Raw genomic sequence first — 15719 nt, forward strand, 5'->3', positions numbered from 1 at the left:
AGCGCCTAGGTGCCCCCCATGATAACCCGCGCAGCCGCATTCTGGACCAGTTGAAGCCTCCGGGTGCTCTTCAAGAGCAGCCCCATGTAGAGAGTGTTGCAGTAGTCCAGGCGAGAAAGGACGAGGGCATTCTTTAAACTCACATGGTACTTGCTGTGTAGCTGGCATCTCCTCCTTCCACGTACTGAACCTGGTTAGGATAGACATGTTGCACGGGAACCTGTTGAAGCTGCTGGACCTGAGGACACAAGCAGCAGGAAGGAAAGGGAAATCAAACTGAGATGAAGAAGTAAGGCCGTGTTTACCGTCCCCCTCCCTTTCTCCCCCTCCCTCCCCTCCCAATAGACTTCCCTAAAGCGGTTCCACCACAAAATCGCGGAGGACAAAATCGCGCTCGACGAAAGCGCGCATTTGACGAAAACATCGCGCTGTGATCGAAAAATGTAAAAATAAAGCTAAAACCTTACCCTAACCCCCCCAAACCTAACCCTTAACCTAACCCTAAATCTAACCCTAAACCTAACCATTAACGTAACGCTAAACCTAACGCTAACCCTTAACCTAACGCTAAACCTAACGCTAACGCTCTAAACCTGACCCTAACCCTTAACCTAACCCTAACCCTTACCTTTATGTGAATCAGCTTGCTTTAATTTTAATTTTATTTGAATTTTTAATTTTTTCCGTCGCGCTGTGATGATGTCACATGCGCGCTTTTGTCGAGCGCGATTTTGTCCTCCGTGCTTTTGATGGGTCATGCCCTAAAGCACGCCTGGGCCATCAGAATCCTTTTTCTTCCACACATGGGCATTGTTCTTATCCTGTATCTGACATTCAGTTATCATGGATTGATCTGATCAAAGGCTAATCCTCACCCCAGAATTTCTATGGAATAAGAATTCTCTGTGTAAGTGAAAGACACCGCGGGTCCTCTGATTAGACAAAATAAGTCCAGCATTACGATCGTTAAGAAAGGAATGCAAGGCAAAGTACATTTTCCCACACACCAAAGCGCAGAGCTAGAGTAAAAAAAAATGCAGGTACTCTTGGAAGTATTGCAACTACAATAACAACACACCATACGGTACAATTATTCAGAACTGTAGTTGACTGCAGTTGCCCCTCCATCATGTGCAAAATGACTCTTTACAAAGATGTCTATTGTCCGCTCTACATGGGGCAGCCCTTGAAGAGTATTCGGAGACTTCAACTCGTCCAGAACGCAGCCGCGCGAGCGATTGTGGGTGCACCTCGGTACACCCACGTTACACCTATCCTCCGCGAGCTGCACTGGTTACCGATCGGTCTCCGGATACGCTTCAAGGTGCTAGTCGTAACTTATAAAGCCCTTCATGGTATTGGATCTGGGTACTTGAGAGACCGCCTGCTGCCAATTACCTCCCACAGACCCATTAGATCTCACAGGGTTGGCCTCCTCCGGGTTCCGTCTACCAGCCAATGCCACCTGGCTATTACCCGGGGGAGGGCCTTCTCTGTGGCAGCTCCGGCCCTCTGGAATGAACTCCCCGCAGGGATTCGGACTCTCACCTCTCTCCAGGCCTTCCGAAAAGCTGTCAAAACCTGGCTTTGCCGGCAGGCCTGGGGGTGATGAGTTCCCTCCCCTCTCGACATGTATGGTTGTGCAACTGTTGTCTACTTTTATTATTTGTATTTTGTCTTTTATGTTCCCCCTTTTTTTCCCCCCTTGAATTGTTCGCCGCCCTGAGTCCTCCCGGAGAAGGGCGGCATACAAATAATAAAATACCAATCCCAATACCAATGTCCAGTGTTTTTTTTTTAATTATCAGAAAATACTCTTTATGATTAGTATTTCAGTATTCCTCTTTCGTAGACTGAACCTTGTTCACAAACCCAACTTGAAATCCTGATTAGCTATTAAAACTTATATTTTAAGTTCCATGTCCACTCAAATGAAATTTGTTTAAAGAGTTTATATATGTCCCGTAAATAGCAATAGTACTTATACTGCTTCGTAATGATTTGCAGCGTTCTTTAAAAGTGATTTACAGTCAGCATTTTTCCCCCCAAACGATCCGGGTCCTCATTTTACCGACCTTGGAAGGGTTGAAGGCTGAGTCAACCTTGAGCTGGTCAGAATCGAACTGCTGGCAGTGGGCAGATCCAGCCTAAAACACTGCATTCTAACCACTGCGTCAGTGGCTTATAGTGGCTTAATGGTGGTTTCACATAAAAGATGTGAAAGCTGGAAATGAATAAATTAGGAAAACCCCTAGGCCAGTGTTTCTCAACCTTGGCAACTTGAAGATGTCCGGACTTCAACTCCCAGAATACCCCAGCCAGCATTCGCTGGCTGGGGAATTCTGGGAGTTGAAGTCCAGACATCTTCAAGTTGCCAAGGTTGAGAAACACTGATTTAGATGAAAATCTGTTAGTGATTCCCCCTTAAACTGCCTCAATAGACACCTATTAATCTCCACTGTTTTCTTGCTCAGTGATCTCTTAGCTCTTTAGAATCTCTTTCATATAATTTGTCCAACATTTGTCTTGTTGAAGTCCAGACATCTTCAAGTTGCTAAGGTTGAGAAACACTGCCCTAGGCCATCACATCTCTAACAATTCTATCTCGCACACCCCTTAAGATTCCTATATTTACCCCTTATTTATGTAAAGCAAAATTAACTCCAAGTCTAAAGAGGTCCAAGAATTTCAACTCCTCTGGCAGGGTTACGGGGGGGAAGGGGAAATTGCCGTTTGACCACCACCAATGATTACGACGAGATTCCTTTGGGGGGGGGGGCGCAGAGAAGGTGAAGGATGTTAGTTTGCTCTGCCTTTCTGTCACTTAAGGAGTGGGTGCGCACAGGGCTTGCTATTCTTGGATCTCGGTTGCTGCCCTTCTTTGCTGGACCTACTTTAAGCGCCGTAGCTGCTGTTCCGAACACTAGCACCTGAGGGACTCTCTGAATCTTGACTCTCTGGTCGGGGCTGGAGTGATGAGAGGAGAGGAATGGTAGCTGCTCTATCACCACCTTCTGTTGTGGCAGGAGGAGTGGCTGAGGAAGCATGCGGACCAGCTCCACCCACTGCTCCGAGGCAGAATCTAGGGAGTGCATGTAGTGGAGCCTGTGCTCCGGGCCGGGTAAACAGCAGCTGGCCAGCTGGGGTGCATTGCTGCTGCTGCTGCTGCTGCTGTTGCTGCTGCTGCTGCATTCTAGGGAGAGGTTTTGCTGTACTCCTTGTTGCTCCTGCGGCTGCTCCTGCTGCTGACTGCTCTTAGAAGGACCACTGTCTGCATTCTAGACGATAAACAGAAAGACTAAAGCCATCAGAGCTAAAGGAAAAAGAAACAAGAACGTAAAGGCTGAGGCCGAGGACAGAAGGTCCCAGTACTCTGGCTATTCTATATTCTATAGAACAAAAGGGACCTTCAAGACCAAGAAACCATCACCGCTCTGGGTCTTTTTCCACTTCACTATTTGGGCGAGTAGAGTAATCAGTGGCAGAAATCTCTGGATGGCTACAAGCCACAAGAGAAAGACGGAGGACAGGGTATAGACTAATCCTGGATCAGGACTATTGGGATCACTTGAATGAAATAAAGGGAGTACTTTTGCAGGAGGGTTAAAGCGTGACCCGTCAAAACCGCGCTCGACTAAGCCGCGCCCGATTAAACCGCGTCGCTGACGTCATCAACAGGGCGACAACAGGGAGCGCGGAGAAAGAAGGGCGCTTTAAATAGCGCTTTGAAAGCAAGCTGATTCAACTTAAGGTAAGGGTTAGGTTTAGGGTTAGGTTAAGGGTTAGGGTTAGGTTTAGGGTTAGGTTAAGGGTTAGGGTTAGGTTAAGGGTTAGGGTTAGGTTTAGGGTTAGGTTAAGGGTTAGGGTTAGGTTTAGGGTTAGGTTAAGGGTTAGGGTTAGGTTTAGGGTTAGGTTAAGGGTTAGGGTTAGGTTAAGGGTTAGGGTTAGGTTTAGGGTTAGGTTAAGGGTTAGGGTTAGGTTTAGGGTTAGGTTAAGGGTTAGGGTTAGGTTTAGGGTTAGGTTAAGGGTTAGGGTTAGGTTAAGGGTTAGGGTTAGGTTTAGGGTTAGGTTAAGGGTTAGGGTTAGGTTTAGGGTTAGGTTAAGGGTTAGGATTAGGTTTAGCGTTAGGTTAAGGGTTAGGTTTAAGGTTAGGTTTAGGGTTAGGTTAAGGGTTAGGTGTAGGGGGGTTAGGTTTAGGTGTTAATTTTAGGTTTATGGTTTACAGCGTGCTTCTGTCTCCGCGCTGTTGTCGCCCTGTTGATGATGTCAGCGACGCGGTTTAGTCGGGCGCGGTTTAGTCGGGCGCGGTTTTGTGGGTGAACCGGGTTAAAGACAGGGCTTTAACCTTTCTGACATTAGTTACTTAGCTCAGAGGGCAGAAGTCCTCCGTGGCTACAGGATACAAGAAGCGGAAACGCAGGAGAAGAAGACAAGCACTTACCTCTTGGGTGACATGAACCTGCTGGAGCCCTTGCACTGCCAGTTGTTGCACTGTACCTGCTTTGGGAGTTGTGGGAGTTGTCTGCACGACCGATCTCTGTGGAATGAAAGGCACCATTAGTACATTAGTGTACTTTTGGGATCTAGTTTGGCCTAATGGCTTAGGCATCTGGCTGGAAACTGGGAGACCATTAGTTCTACTCTTGCTTAGACATGAAGCCAGTTGGATAACCTTGGGTCAGTCCCGCTCTCTCAACCCTAGGAAGGAGGAAAGGGCAAATCAATTCTCAAAAACTTTGGCAAGAAAACTGCAGGGAATAGCCCAGGCAATCACCAGGATTTGATTTGATTTTTGATTTGTTTATTATTTATAGGCCGCCCTTTTCCCTGAGGGGACTCAGGGCGGCTTACAAAATATAGGGAGGGGGGTACAAAACAGTAAACATAAAACAATACGTAAGTAAAAATAGAACACAACATTCATTCATCATTCGGGTGGGGACAGATTAGAATCTTTATCCCCAGGCCTGACGGGATAGCCAGGCCATGAGGGCTGTGCGGAAGGTCTGGACGGTGGTGAGGGTGCGAATCTCCACGGGGAGATCGTTCCAAAGGGTCGGAGCTACTACTGAAAAGGCTCTCCTCCGCGTAGTTGCCAGTCGACACTGACTGGCGGATGGAACTCGGAGGAGGCCTAATCTGTGTGATCTAATAGGTCGTAGGGAGGTAATTGGCAGGAGGCGGTCTCTCTTTGATTCCTCTCAAGGAATCAAAAACTGACTCTAGTATATGCGCATACCCATATACGAGCAGCTACCAAGACCTAGAATGATTCATTAGGTTTCCCATGAATGTCCTTTTTCTAAACTAGTGATAGGGAACTCTACAACAGTCCCTCTCACTTGCTCAGGAAGCAAGAGTTAGATTCTAATGTGCTTCCTTTTGGAGAAACTAACCCCCCCACCCCCAGTACTAGATTAACAATGCAGAAGAAAGCTTGAAAGAAGCACATTTTTAAAAAGTAAGAGTAAAGATATAGCTGAGAAATTGCTCAAATATATTGGGGCCCCAGTAATCTGTTTGCAAGTTCCTCTGTGTGTGAATGTCTGGGTGGGTTTCAAATATCCTGCTTCCAGTGTAGAAAAAGGACCTTCATGAAAACTTAAAACGAACCATTTTTTTTCACAGTAAAACCAGGTCATTCTACAGTGGGAATAAACATCCTGGAGGTGGATTTGCATCTGGAAGGCCCATAGTTTTTGCTCAGAACACGTTTTCTGCACAGTTAAACCACAGAAGAGTTAAATCACAGAAGATCATGTAGCAATCCCTACAGGTGTCTGTTGAAAGTGGATAAAATGATTACTTTCCCAGTGGAATGAACTGTTCTTCCCTGTGGGGCAGGATTATTCTGAATCTCTTATGCTTATTTGGTGCAAACTCGATTCACCAGACTGCAGTCAAGATGAAATATTACAAAGTCACTAGGAAACCGTCAGAGACTCTGAATTCCTTCTCAGCTAGAGCTTGATAACTCCATTTGATGCAGTTTGTGGGTTTTGTAGCTAGGGAAGAGGGAAGTCCCAGTGGAAGACAACACTGACCTTGAGAATAAAGGTTGGGCTTAGGCACTGAGGAATGGATGATACTGTATTCTTTCTTGACCAACAATGAACCTATTTCAAGGGCAATTATGAATGCCCTCCCCATGTTAATGGCTACTTTGTGCATGGGCTTGAATAGTGTTCATATTAGGGCTGGAAAAACTAGCTGGATGATCCATGACAGATTCTGGTAGATCATAAATAGTATTGTCAATGAGTCTTTCCTTCGGAATTTCTTGGTGCGAAGAGGGACATCTTCATCATTGGTATCAGGACTGAGGAGGGTGCTTTGGTTTGAATAATAGAATAAAGGGGTTGGAAGAGACCTTGGAGGTCTTCTAGTCCAACCCCCTGCTCGGGCAGGAAACCCTATGCCATTTCAGATAACTTATTGTCCAATCTCTTCTTAAAAACTTCCACTGTTGAAGCATTCACAACTTCTGGAGGCAAGTTGTTCTAACTGTCAGGAAATTACTCCTTACGGCAGTTCAAGGTTGCTTCTCTCCTTGATTAGTTTTCATCCATTGCTTCTTGTTCTGCCTTCAGGTGCTTTGAAGAATAGCTTGACCCCCTCTTCTTTGTGGCAATCCCAGAGATATCATGTCGGTACACCCACGTCACACCTATCCTCCGCGAGCTGCACTGGTTACCTATTGGTCTCCGGATATGCTTCAAGGTGCTAGTCGTCACCTATAAAGCCCTACATGGTATTGGACCTGGGTACTTGAGAGACCGCCTGCTGCCAATTACCTCCCAAAGGCCCATTAGATCACACAGATTAGGCCTCCTCCAAATTCCATCGGCCGGCCAATGTCGGCTGGCAACCACCCGGAGGAGGGCCTTCTCTGTGGCTGCTCCGGCCCTTTGGAACGATCTCCCCGTGGAGATTCGGACCCTCACCTCCCTCCAGGCTTTCCGTAAAGCCGTCAAGACCTGGCTGTTCCAGCAGGCCTGGGGCTGCTGAGTCCCATCCCCTACTCGAATGGGTATGCGTGTTGAGACCTTTTAGACTGTTTTGTACTGTTGTTTGTTTTTTGTGGTTATCCTTTTTGTATTGTCCTCCCCCCCCCTCCCTTGGTTTTGTTAGCCGCCCTGAGTCCCTCGGGAATGGGGCGGAATACAAGTCGAATAAAATAAAACCAAACCAAACCAAACCACTAGTCCTTTCATTAAATTAGACACACCCAATTCCAGCAACCGTTCTTCATATGTTTTAGCCTCCAGCCCCCTAAGAATCTTTGTTGCTCTTCTCTGCACACTTTCTAGAGTCTCAACATCTTTTTCACAATGGGGCGACCAAAACTGAATGCCGTATTCCAAGTGTGGCCTTACCAAGGCATTGTAAAGTGGTATTAACACTTCACGTGATCTTGATTCTATCCCTCTGTTAATGCAGCGTAGAACTGTGTTGGCTTTTTTGGCAGCTCCAACACACGGCTGACTCATATTTAAGTGATTGTCAAACTGGGACTTCAAGATCCCTCACACAGTTGCTACTATGACACCAGTCGGTGGAGATAGCTTGATTATAGTCCATCTCTGAAATCTTTTGGTAAAAAGTTGAAAACGTGAGTGGTAGAGGCTGATGTTGATGAGATTCCCTTTCTTAGGCTGTCTTCAGAAAACCTGGCGTGTGAGTACATATACATATATAAGAATGGGCAACTTCTTTGGAATTATAGGTAGTCCTTGACTTACAACCATTCATTTAACAACCATTTAGTCATTTAGTCATTTAGTCACTTTATTTGTATGCCGCCCTTTTCCCTGGGGGGACTCAGGGCGGCTCACAGTTCAAAAGGGGAGGGGAAAGACAAACAATTTACAACATAAAGACACTACATCATTTAAAAACTCAACAGTCATACAATTTGAGTAGGGGTTAGGGTCTTTAACCCCAGGCCAGCCGGGACAGCCAGGTTTTAAGGGCTATGCGGAAGGTCTGGAGGGAGGTGAGGGTCCGAATCTCCATGGGGAGCTCGTTCCAGAGGGTCGGAGCAGCCACCGAGAAGGCTCTCCTCCAGGTAGTTGCCAGTCGACACTGGCTGGCTGATGGAATTCGGAGGAGGCCTAATCTATGCGATCTTATCGGTCTAGTGGAGGTAATTGGCAGCAGGCGGTCTCTCAAGTACCCAGATCCAATACCATGAAGGGCTTTGTAGGTGACAAGTAGCACCTTGAAGCGTACCCGGAGATCAACAGGCAGCCAGTGCAGCTCGCAGAGGATAGGTGTTACGTGGGTGAATCGAGGTGCACCCACGATCGCTCACGCGGCCGCATTCTGGACCAGCTGAAGTCGCCGAATACTCTTCAAGGGCAGCCCCATGTAGAGCACAACCATTTGAAGTTATGATGACATGGAATAAAGTAAGTTACAATCAGTCTTTTTACTTATGACCATTGCAACATCCTTGTAGTCACATGAGCAAAATGTGGGTACTTGACCACCGACATATATTTACAATGGTTGCAGCATCCCAGGGCCACTTGGGACTTTCCAGGGGGCTTCCAATTAGCAAAGTCAATAAAGAACCTGGATTCACTTAATGGTTCGCTTAACAACCACAATGATTCACTTAACAAGAAATGTAGCAATACAGATAATAAAATCAGGTGCGGCTTACTTAACAGTCACATCACTTAGCAACAGGCATTCTGGTTCCAATTGTAGCTGTAAGTCAAGGATTACCTTTAATAGTTGTGTTATTAAATCCCGGGATGGCAAGTTAACCCCGTTTAGTCTCCAGGTCTATAAGCTGTAAGCAGCTGGGATGTGCCTCAAGGGTGCTTTTTTCAAAAAGCATCTGTATTATTTTTTAAGAAAGAAGAAGACAACGTTTCACTTCTCATCCAAGAAGCTTCCTCAATTGTGACTGGAAGCAAAACATTTTCCTTCTTCTTCCTCAAAAAAAAAAAGTCCAGTTGCCTTTTGAAAATGTATCTTTGAGACAACTATGACTTGGATGACTGAGAATCTCCATTCAGCTGGGATCTGGGAAATTAAATCCTCTATCCTAATCCTAGGTTAGTAGGCTGGCTGAGGCCAACAGGATCCATGACTGGGATGTTGAGAGGTTGACTCAAGTTTGAATAGTAAGACAGAAGATATTGATCTGTTTTCTATTCTGGCCCATAATGAAAACTGAAACCTAAATCTCAAATTTACACTAACTTAATGAATTTCCTGTTATGAGGTTTAGAATAAAATGGGTTTCAGATAGGAAAAGCCCCATTATTAACTACTTAAAAAAACAATGGAGGGGGATTAGGAAAGTAGGAATCACATTCAGCAAAATTATATTTACCTAGCATACAAAACTTAAAAAATAGCAAAGAAAACAAAACATCGTTCCACTCAGCAGCAGGGCATCATCCACCGGGATTCACATGAAGCTATCCAAGTTCTGTTCCGGTTGCCTGGTTAATAGATCTTTAGTCTTGAATTTGTTTTCTGTGCTTTTCATTGTAGCTCTGAAACACTTTGATTTCAATTCCAAAATGGTGCTTTAGGTATTCCTGGGCATATCGATGATACAAATGCAGTATCTGTCTTCAATTTTCTAAAGCAGCCATGCTTTTCTTTGTATCTTTCTCCCTTTTGATAACATACAACTGCTTTAAAGTCGTATGTTTTGGATGAGGTGTTACATTCTCCTTCCCATGAACTCAGAAGTACTTTTTGGGAATTACATGGAAAAATACACCTTCTATTCAATTCATGAGGCAGTCTTTCTGCTTGAATCTATCCTATTCTGTCCGATCTCAGATCACAGAATGGAACAGACAGAAAAAAAATAAGCAGTGCAAATTCTTTATATATACTCTGAAAACACTTCATGCAATCAAATTCTGCAACTACCATTTTACTGTCCATCAATTGTAGGTAAAAAAAAGAACTTATTTTTCATACTAAAAGGACTGTAATCATGCTGTTCATTTGGTTATATTTCCTTAGAGACTATTTGATTTTTTTAAGTGGCCAACACATGTTGATTTTCCCCACAGTTAACAGTATTGCTGAGATGATAAAACTATGTACTTGTTTTTGGTCTAATTAACAGTGAGATGGAAACTTAACAGGACTAACTAGATAAAGCAGTGTTTCTCAACCATGGCAACTTGAAGATGTCAGGACTTCAACTCCCAGAATTCCCCAGCCAGCATTCGCTGGCTGGGGAATTCTGGGAGTTGAAGTCCAGACATCTTCAAGTTGCCAAGGTTGAGAAACACTGAGATAAAGCAACTAAGAGCAGGCAGGGAAAGCCAGAATTGGAAGCCAGATGTGAAGATAGGCAACACAAAAATCCAGTGAAGGTCAAACCGCAGTTTCTTTGGTGCATAGCATACAGGACATCTACATACTGTATATGTTTCACAACACCTGAAAAATCTGAATATCTGATCACTCACCTCAGGTGAAGAGTGGACTTGTTGCACACCATGTACAGTCAAAGCTATTGACCCTCCTTTGCTAGTTTGTGGTGTATTCTGTACCACGAGTCGCTGAAACAATTGGCATAAAAAAAGGCCTGATTATCTTTAGAAGAACTACGATAGGTTGAGCAAATCATTAAGAAGCAAGAGGTAAGGGAAGAAGAAAGAGGTAAGGAGAGGTGGGTGGAAGGGAGAGAAAGAGAAGGAGAGGAGGGAGGAAGAGAGAGAAAGAGAAGGAGAGAGGGTAGGAAGGAGAGGAAAGAGGGTAGGAGTAGGGGAGAGGTAAGGGAAGGAAGAAGGGGAAGGAGAGGAGGAAGGAAGGAAGTAGAGAAGGGAGGGAGGGAGAAAAGAAAGGGAAAATAAGGTGGTGTTACAACAGGCGCTAGGGATGATAAACAAAGCAACCCAAACTGTATATTATAACCTTTTAAATGGAATAACAAAAGTATAAGAATGACAAAGAAAAAGAATAACTATGTGAATGTATACCTATAATTGTATGTAAGAGAATAAATGACAGTAAGAATATAAAGCACAATATAGGTAAACGATATTTGGTTATAAATAGCTAAGTATAAATAAATATAGAATTGTACATAAAAATGGATAACGAATAAGGAGATTATGAATGAAAGATAGAAATGTATAGAAGGGAAAACATTAACTGCACAGAAACGGATACGGAACTGCTGTATGATATACAATGGAACGTATTGTTCCTACGTTGTTTTAAGTCATGTGTCTGTTTCTGTTGATGTGTTTATGTGTTTGAAATAAAAAATTATATTAAAAAAGAAAAAAAAAAGAAGCAAGACCAACTGGTAAGTTGCTACGTTCGCTGGGCCAAGCTACCTAATCACATACATTCAGTAGGTTAATCAAATACACTAATCAATATGCATTTTGTACGTGACCCGTCAAAACCGCAGAGGACAAAATCGCGCTCTATGAAAGCACGCATGTGACGTCATCACAGCGCGACGAAAAAAATTAAAAATTGAAATAAAATTAAAATTAAAGCAAGCCGATTCACATAAAGGTAAGGGTTAGGTTTAGGGTTAGGGTTAGGTTAAGGGTTAGCGTTAGGTTTAGCGTTACGTTAACGGTTAGGTTTAGAGTTAGATTTAGGGTTAGGTTAAGGGTTAGGTTTGGGGGGGTTAGGGTAAGGTTTTCGCTTTATTTTTACATTTTTCGATCACAGCGCGATGTTTTCGTCGCGCTGTGATGACGTCAAATGCGCTTTCGTCGACCACGATTTTGTCCTCCGCGATTTTGTGGTGGAACCCATTTTGTAGACTGGGAAAAGGGTTTTATTACTTAGGGATCTTCACGAAGCAATTCATGTCATTTCTTGCAACAAACATACCAGCTTGAGCTAGTACTGTAATGCAGCTACACCTCATACCCGAAATAGAATGATTAAATACAGCACCTTTTTACAGCAATGTATGAAGCATTTGAATATTGTCCAGCAGGCAGGTTGCTGGACCAAAGAGAAAGCTTCAACACATTTCCAACTGTTTGTGGTAGCATCAGTGAAAGAAATGAGGCTCACCTGTGGGGGAACTTGCACACTTGTAAGCTGCAGAGGAGATACTGTTCCAGGTTTTGTTTGTACACTGGCTTGAACCAGCAACCTCTGCAAATAAGAGAACAGGATTTAAAAAAAGACAACTCTTGGCCTTAATCGCTTTCACCATTTTTCTTACTCAGAAATTTCTAAGTTTATTATATAGTAAAGCCAACATAGTTACTTCTCAACTTATGAGAACAGCTAAGCTCAAAACTTATGTTGTTTAGTTGAAACAGTTGTTAAGTGAGTCTGTCCCATTTTATGACCTTTCTTGCCACAGTTGTTAAGTTAGTAACACGGTTGTTAAGTGAATCTGGCTTCTCCATTTTGCTTGTCAGCAGGTTGCAAAAGTTAAATAGCAATAGCAATAGCAATAGACTTATATACCGCTTCATAGGACTTTCAGCCCTCTCTAAGCGGTTTACAGAGTCAGCATATTGCCCCCAACAACAATCCGGGTCCTCATTTCACCCACCTCGGAAGGATGGAAGGCTGAGTCAACCTTGAGCCGGTGAGATTAGCAATAGCAATTAGACTTATATACCGCTTCACAGGGCTTTCAGCCCTCTCTAAACGGTTTACAGAGTCAGCATATCGCCCCCAACAACAATCCGGGTCCTCATTTTACCCACCTCGGAAGGATGGAAGGCTGAGTCAACCCTGAGCCTAGTGGGATTTGAACAGCCGAACTGCTGAACTGCAGTCAGCTGAAGTAGCCTGCAGTGCTGCATTTAACCACTGCGCCACCTCGGCTCTAAATAACATGGCCCGGGGACTCTGCAACCATCGTAAATATGAACCAGTTGGCAAGCATCCGAATTTCAATCATATGAAATGCTGCAATGGTCATAAGTGTGAAAAATGATCACGAGTCACTTTTTTCAGTACTGTTGTAACTTTGAGCAATCACTAAACGAATAGTTGTAAGTTGAGGACTACCTGTAAAAATATTGGTATTTGTTATGTCACAGTACTGAGGCAAGCTGAGTGAAAACCCATTGTTCTCAGTAGCACAAGCATTTCAGAAAAAGAATGCCACTTTCAATTTGGGATCATAATTCCCTTGATACCTATATTACAATTAAGAACAAAATACAGGTGGCGCAGTGGTTAAATGCAGCACTGCAGGCTACTGCTAGATCAGCAGGTCAGCGGTTCAAATCTCACCGGCTCAGGGTTGACTCAGCCTTCCATCCTTCCGAGGTGGGTGAAATGAGGACCCAGACTGTGGGGGCGATATGCTGACTCTCTGTAAACCGCTTAGAGAGGCCTGAAAGGCCTATGAAGCGGTATATAAGTCTACTGCTATAGTCTACTGCTAAAACACTTAAGCAGAGGTCCGAAGTGCAGAAGGAGGAATTCATAATAAATCGGATTAGACAGTTTAGTACAGGCGGAATCTCTTTCAAGGGCCATTTGGAACCTACCTTGCTATAATGCATGTAGTAAAGAGGGTTTTTTCCTCAGCGTCCACATCATCTGCACTGAACAGAGTAAACCATGTTTTCTATTTCCAACACTTTGTCGAACAAGATGTGGATAGAGGAAAAGCTGGAACTGACGGGAGGCTCCCTGTGAGCAATCTTCAACATTCTTTGCAGACAAAGTCATGGAGTTATTTTGATTTAGACTTGAATTTGGGGGCAAATCATCTGAAGCTAACCTTGTCAGTTTCATATAGGTCCTTTTCAGCTTGATGATGTGCAGATAGCTATGGGGGGGGGCACCATGTTTGTGCTTAATCCTTGCCCCACCCAGTAGAATCAGTGTCAGATTGGGATTGGTTCCATGGCTAAGAGGTTATTAATGCTTCTTTAAGTATAGTACATGTCCTATGATCTTACATGGACTTTTGTAAGATCTTTGGTGAAAAAAGGCCTTCCTTGATCCAGAAGGTTTCATTAATTAGAAACTAGATTTTAGCAATAGCAATAGCAGTTAGACTTATATACCGCTTCATAGGGCTTTCATCCCTCTCTAAGCGGTTTACAGAGTCAGCATATCGCCCCCAACAATCTGGGTCCTCATTTTACCCACCTTGAAAGGATGGAAGGCTGAGTCAACCCTGAGCCTGTGAGATTTGAACCACTGAACTGCAGAACAGCAGTCAGCTGAAGTAGCCTGCAGTACTGCACCCAAACCACTGCGCCACCTCGGCTCTTACCACTGCATTCTAAGGCAAAATGTTTGAGAAACCAGTAGCCGTGTGTGTGTGTATGTGTGTGTGTGTGTGTGTGTAGACCAGGGGTAGTCAACCTTTTCATACCTACCGCCCACTTTTGTATCTCTGTTAGTAGTAAAATTTTCTAAGCGCCCACCGGTTCCACAGTCATGGTGATTTATAAAGTAGGGAAGTAACTTTACTTTATAAAATTTACAAAGCAATAGCAATAGCAATAGCAGTAGACTTATATACCGCTTCATAGGCCTTTCAGGCCTCTCTAAGCGGTTTACAGAGAGTCAGCATATTGCCCCCAACAATCTGGGTCCTCATTTTACCCACCTCGGAAGGATGGAAGGCTGAGTCAACCCTGAGCCGGTGAGATTTGAACCGCTGACCTGCTGATCTAGCAGTAGCCTGCAGTGCTGCATTTAACCACTGCGCCACCTTGGCTGTAAGCAGAGTTACAGCAAACCCCTACCGCCCACCATGAAAGCTGGAACCCCCACTAGTGGGCGGTAAGGACCAGGTTGACTACCACTGGTGTAGACAGACAGACACACATACACACACAAACACACACTTCAAATATATATTTTAATTGGAATTTTGTTCAAATATGTATTGAACTATTCTGGTCATTTTAGCTTAAGATCTACGTCAGAAGATGATGCAGCCAGGTGCAAATGTGCAATGGTTGCTTAGCAACCAAACTGATTACATGATGGGGGGGCGGGGAATATTGTGATGATTGGAATTACTTTATAGGATATAAAGGGCCCTCTCCAAGGCCATTGCAACCTTGGTCCTCCATTAATGAATGGTTAAGTCAAGGACTACCTATGTGCTATTTTGCCATCTACGTGTAAATTGCTAGGGAGATTATCTGAAGTTCTGTACTGTCCTTGGTAAGCTTTTGACTCCCACCTCTATTTTCCCTTATTTTTCTGATTCCAAAGAATGAAACAGTACATTCGTGTGTTACTTACTTGTGATATTCCATAGGATGGAGAGAGAACAATTAAAACGGAGAATAATAGAAGTGTCTTTCCAATAGCTGCCCCTACCTTGTGTAATACCCTCCCCACCAATAGCAATAGCAATAGCAGTTAGACTTATATACCGCTTCATAGGGCTTTCAGCCCTCTCTAAGCGGTTTATAGAGTTAGTATATTGCCCCCAACAACAATCCGGGTCCTCATTTTACCCACCTCGGAAGGATGGAAGGCTGAGTCAACCCTGAGCCGGTGAGATTTGAACAGCCGAACTGCAGAACTAGCAGTCAGCTGAAGTAGCCTGCAGTGCTGCATTTAACCACTGTGCCACCTCGGCTCTAGGACCTCCCAACCTCTATGTCAGCCTCTGCTTTGCTGCTGCTTCGGCTGCCATTGAAACGGGGAGGGAGGACATGGTATTTGGGAGGGGTTACTAATTGTGCTGGAGGAAGATTCTGGAGTTCTGCTGCCTGTCGGACTACGCATGCGGAGGAAGTTCCCGCCAAGGCTAA

At 44.2% G+C, this 15719-nt stretch overlaps 1 protein-coding gene across 3 annotated transcripts in view; it reads right to left on the bottom strand.

Annotated features, from left to right (window-relative positions):
- RFX1 (regulatory factor X1) overlaps positions 1–15719 on the bottom strand; it is a 56058-nt gene that overhangs the window by 20257 nt on the left and 20082 nt on the right. For 2 of the 3 annotated variants that reach the window (XM_087710977.1, XM_087710978.1), the window contains 5 exons: positions 12034–12117; positions 10455–10547; positions 4442–4537; positions 2895–3278; positions 144–238 (listed from right to left, as the gene is read on the bottom strand). In XM_087710977.1, coding sequence (XP_087567103.1) covers positions 144–238; positions 2895–3278; positions 4442–4537; positions 10455–10547; positions 12034–12117 — 752 coding nt within the window. The remainder of the gene's footprint in view (positions 1–143; positions 239–2894; positions 3279–4441; positions 4538–10454; positions 10548–12033; positions 12118–15719) is intronic. The other variant, XM_087710979.1, reaches the window with a different exon arrangement.

The sequence above is a fragment of the Thamnophis sirtalis genome, unplaced genomic scaffold, assembly GCF_051295495.1.
Source record: "Thamnophis sirtalis isolate CommonGarterSnake01/CBP01778 unplaced genomic scaffold, rThaSir2_p1.2 scaffold_3, whole genome shotgun sequence".
Taxonomy (NCBI): Eukaryota; Metazoa; Chordata; class Lepidosauria; order Squamata; family Natricidae; genus Thamnophis; species Thamnophis sirtalis.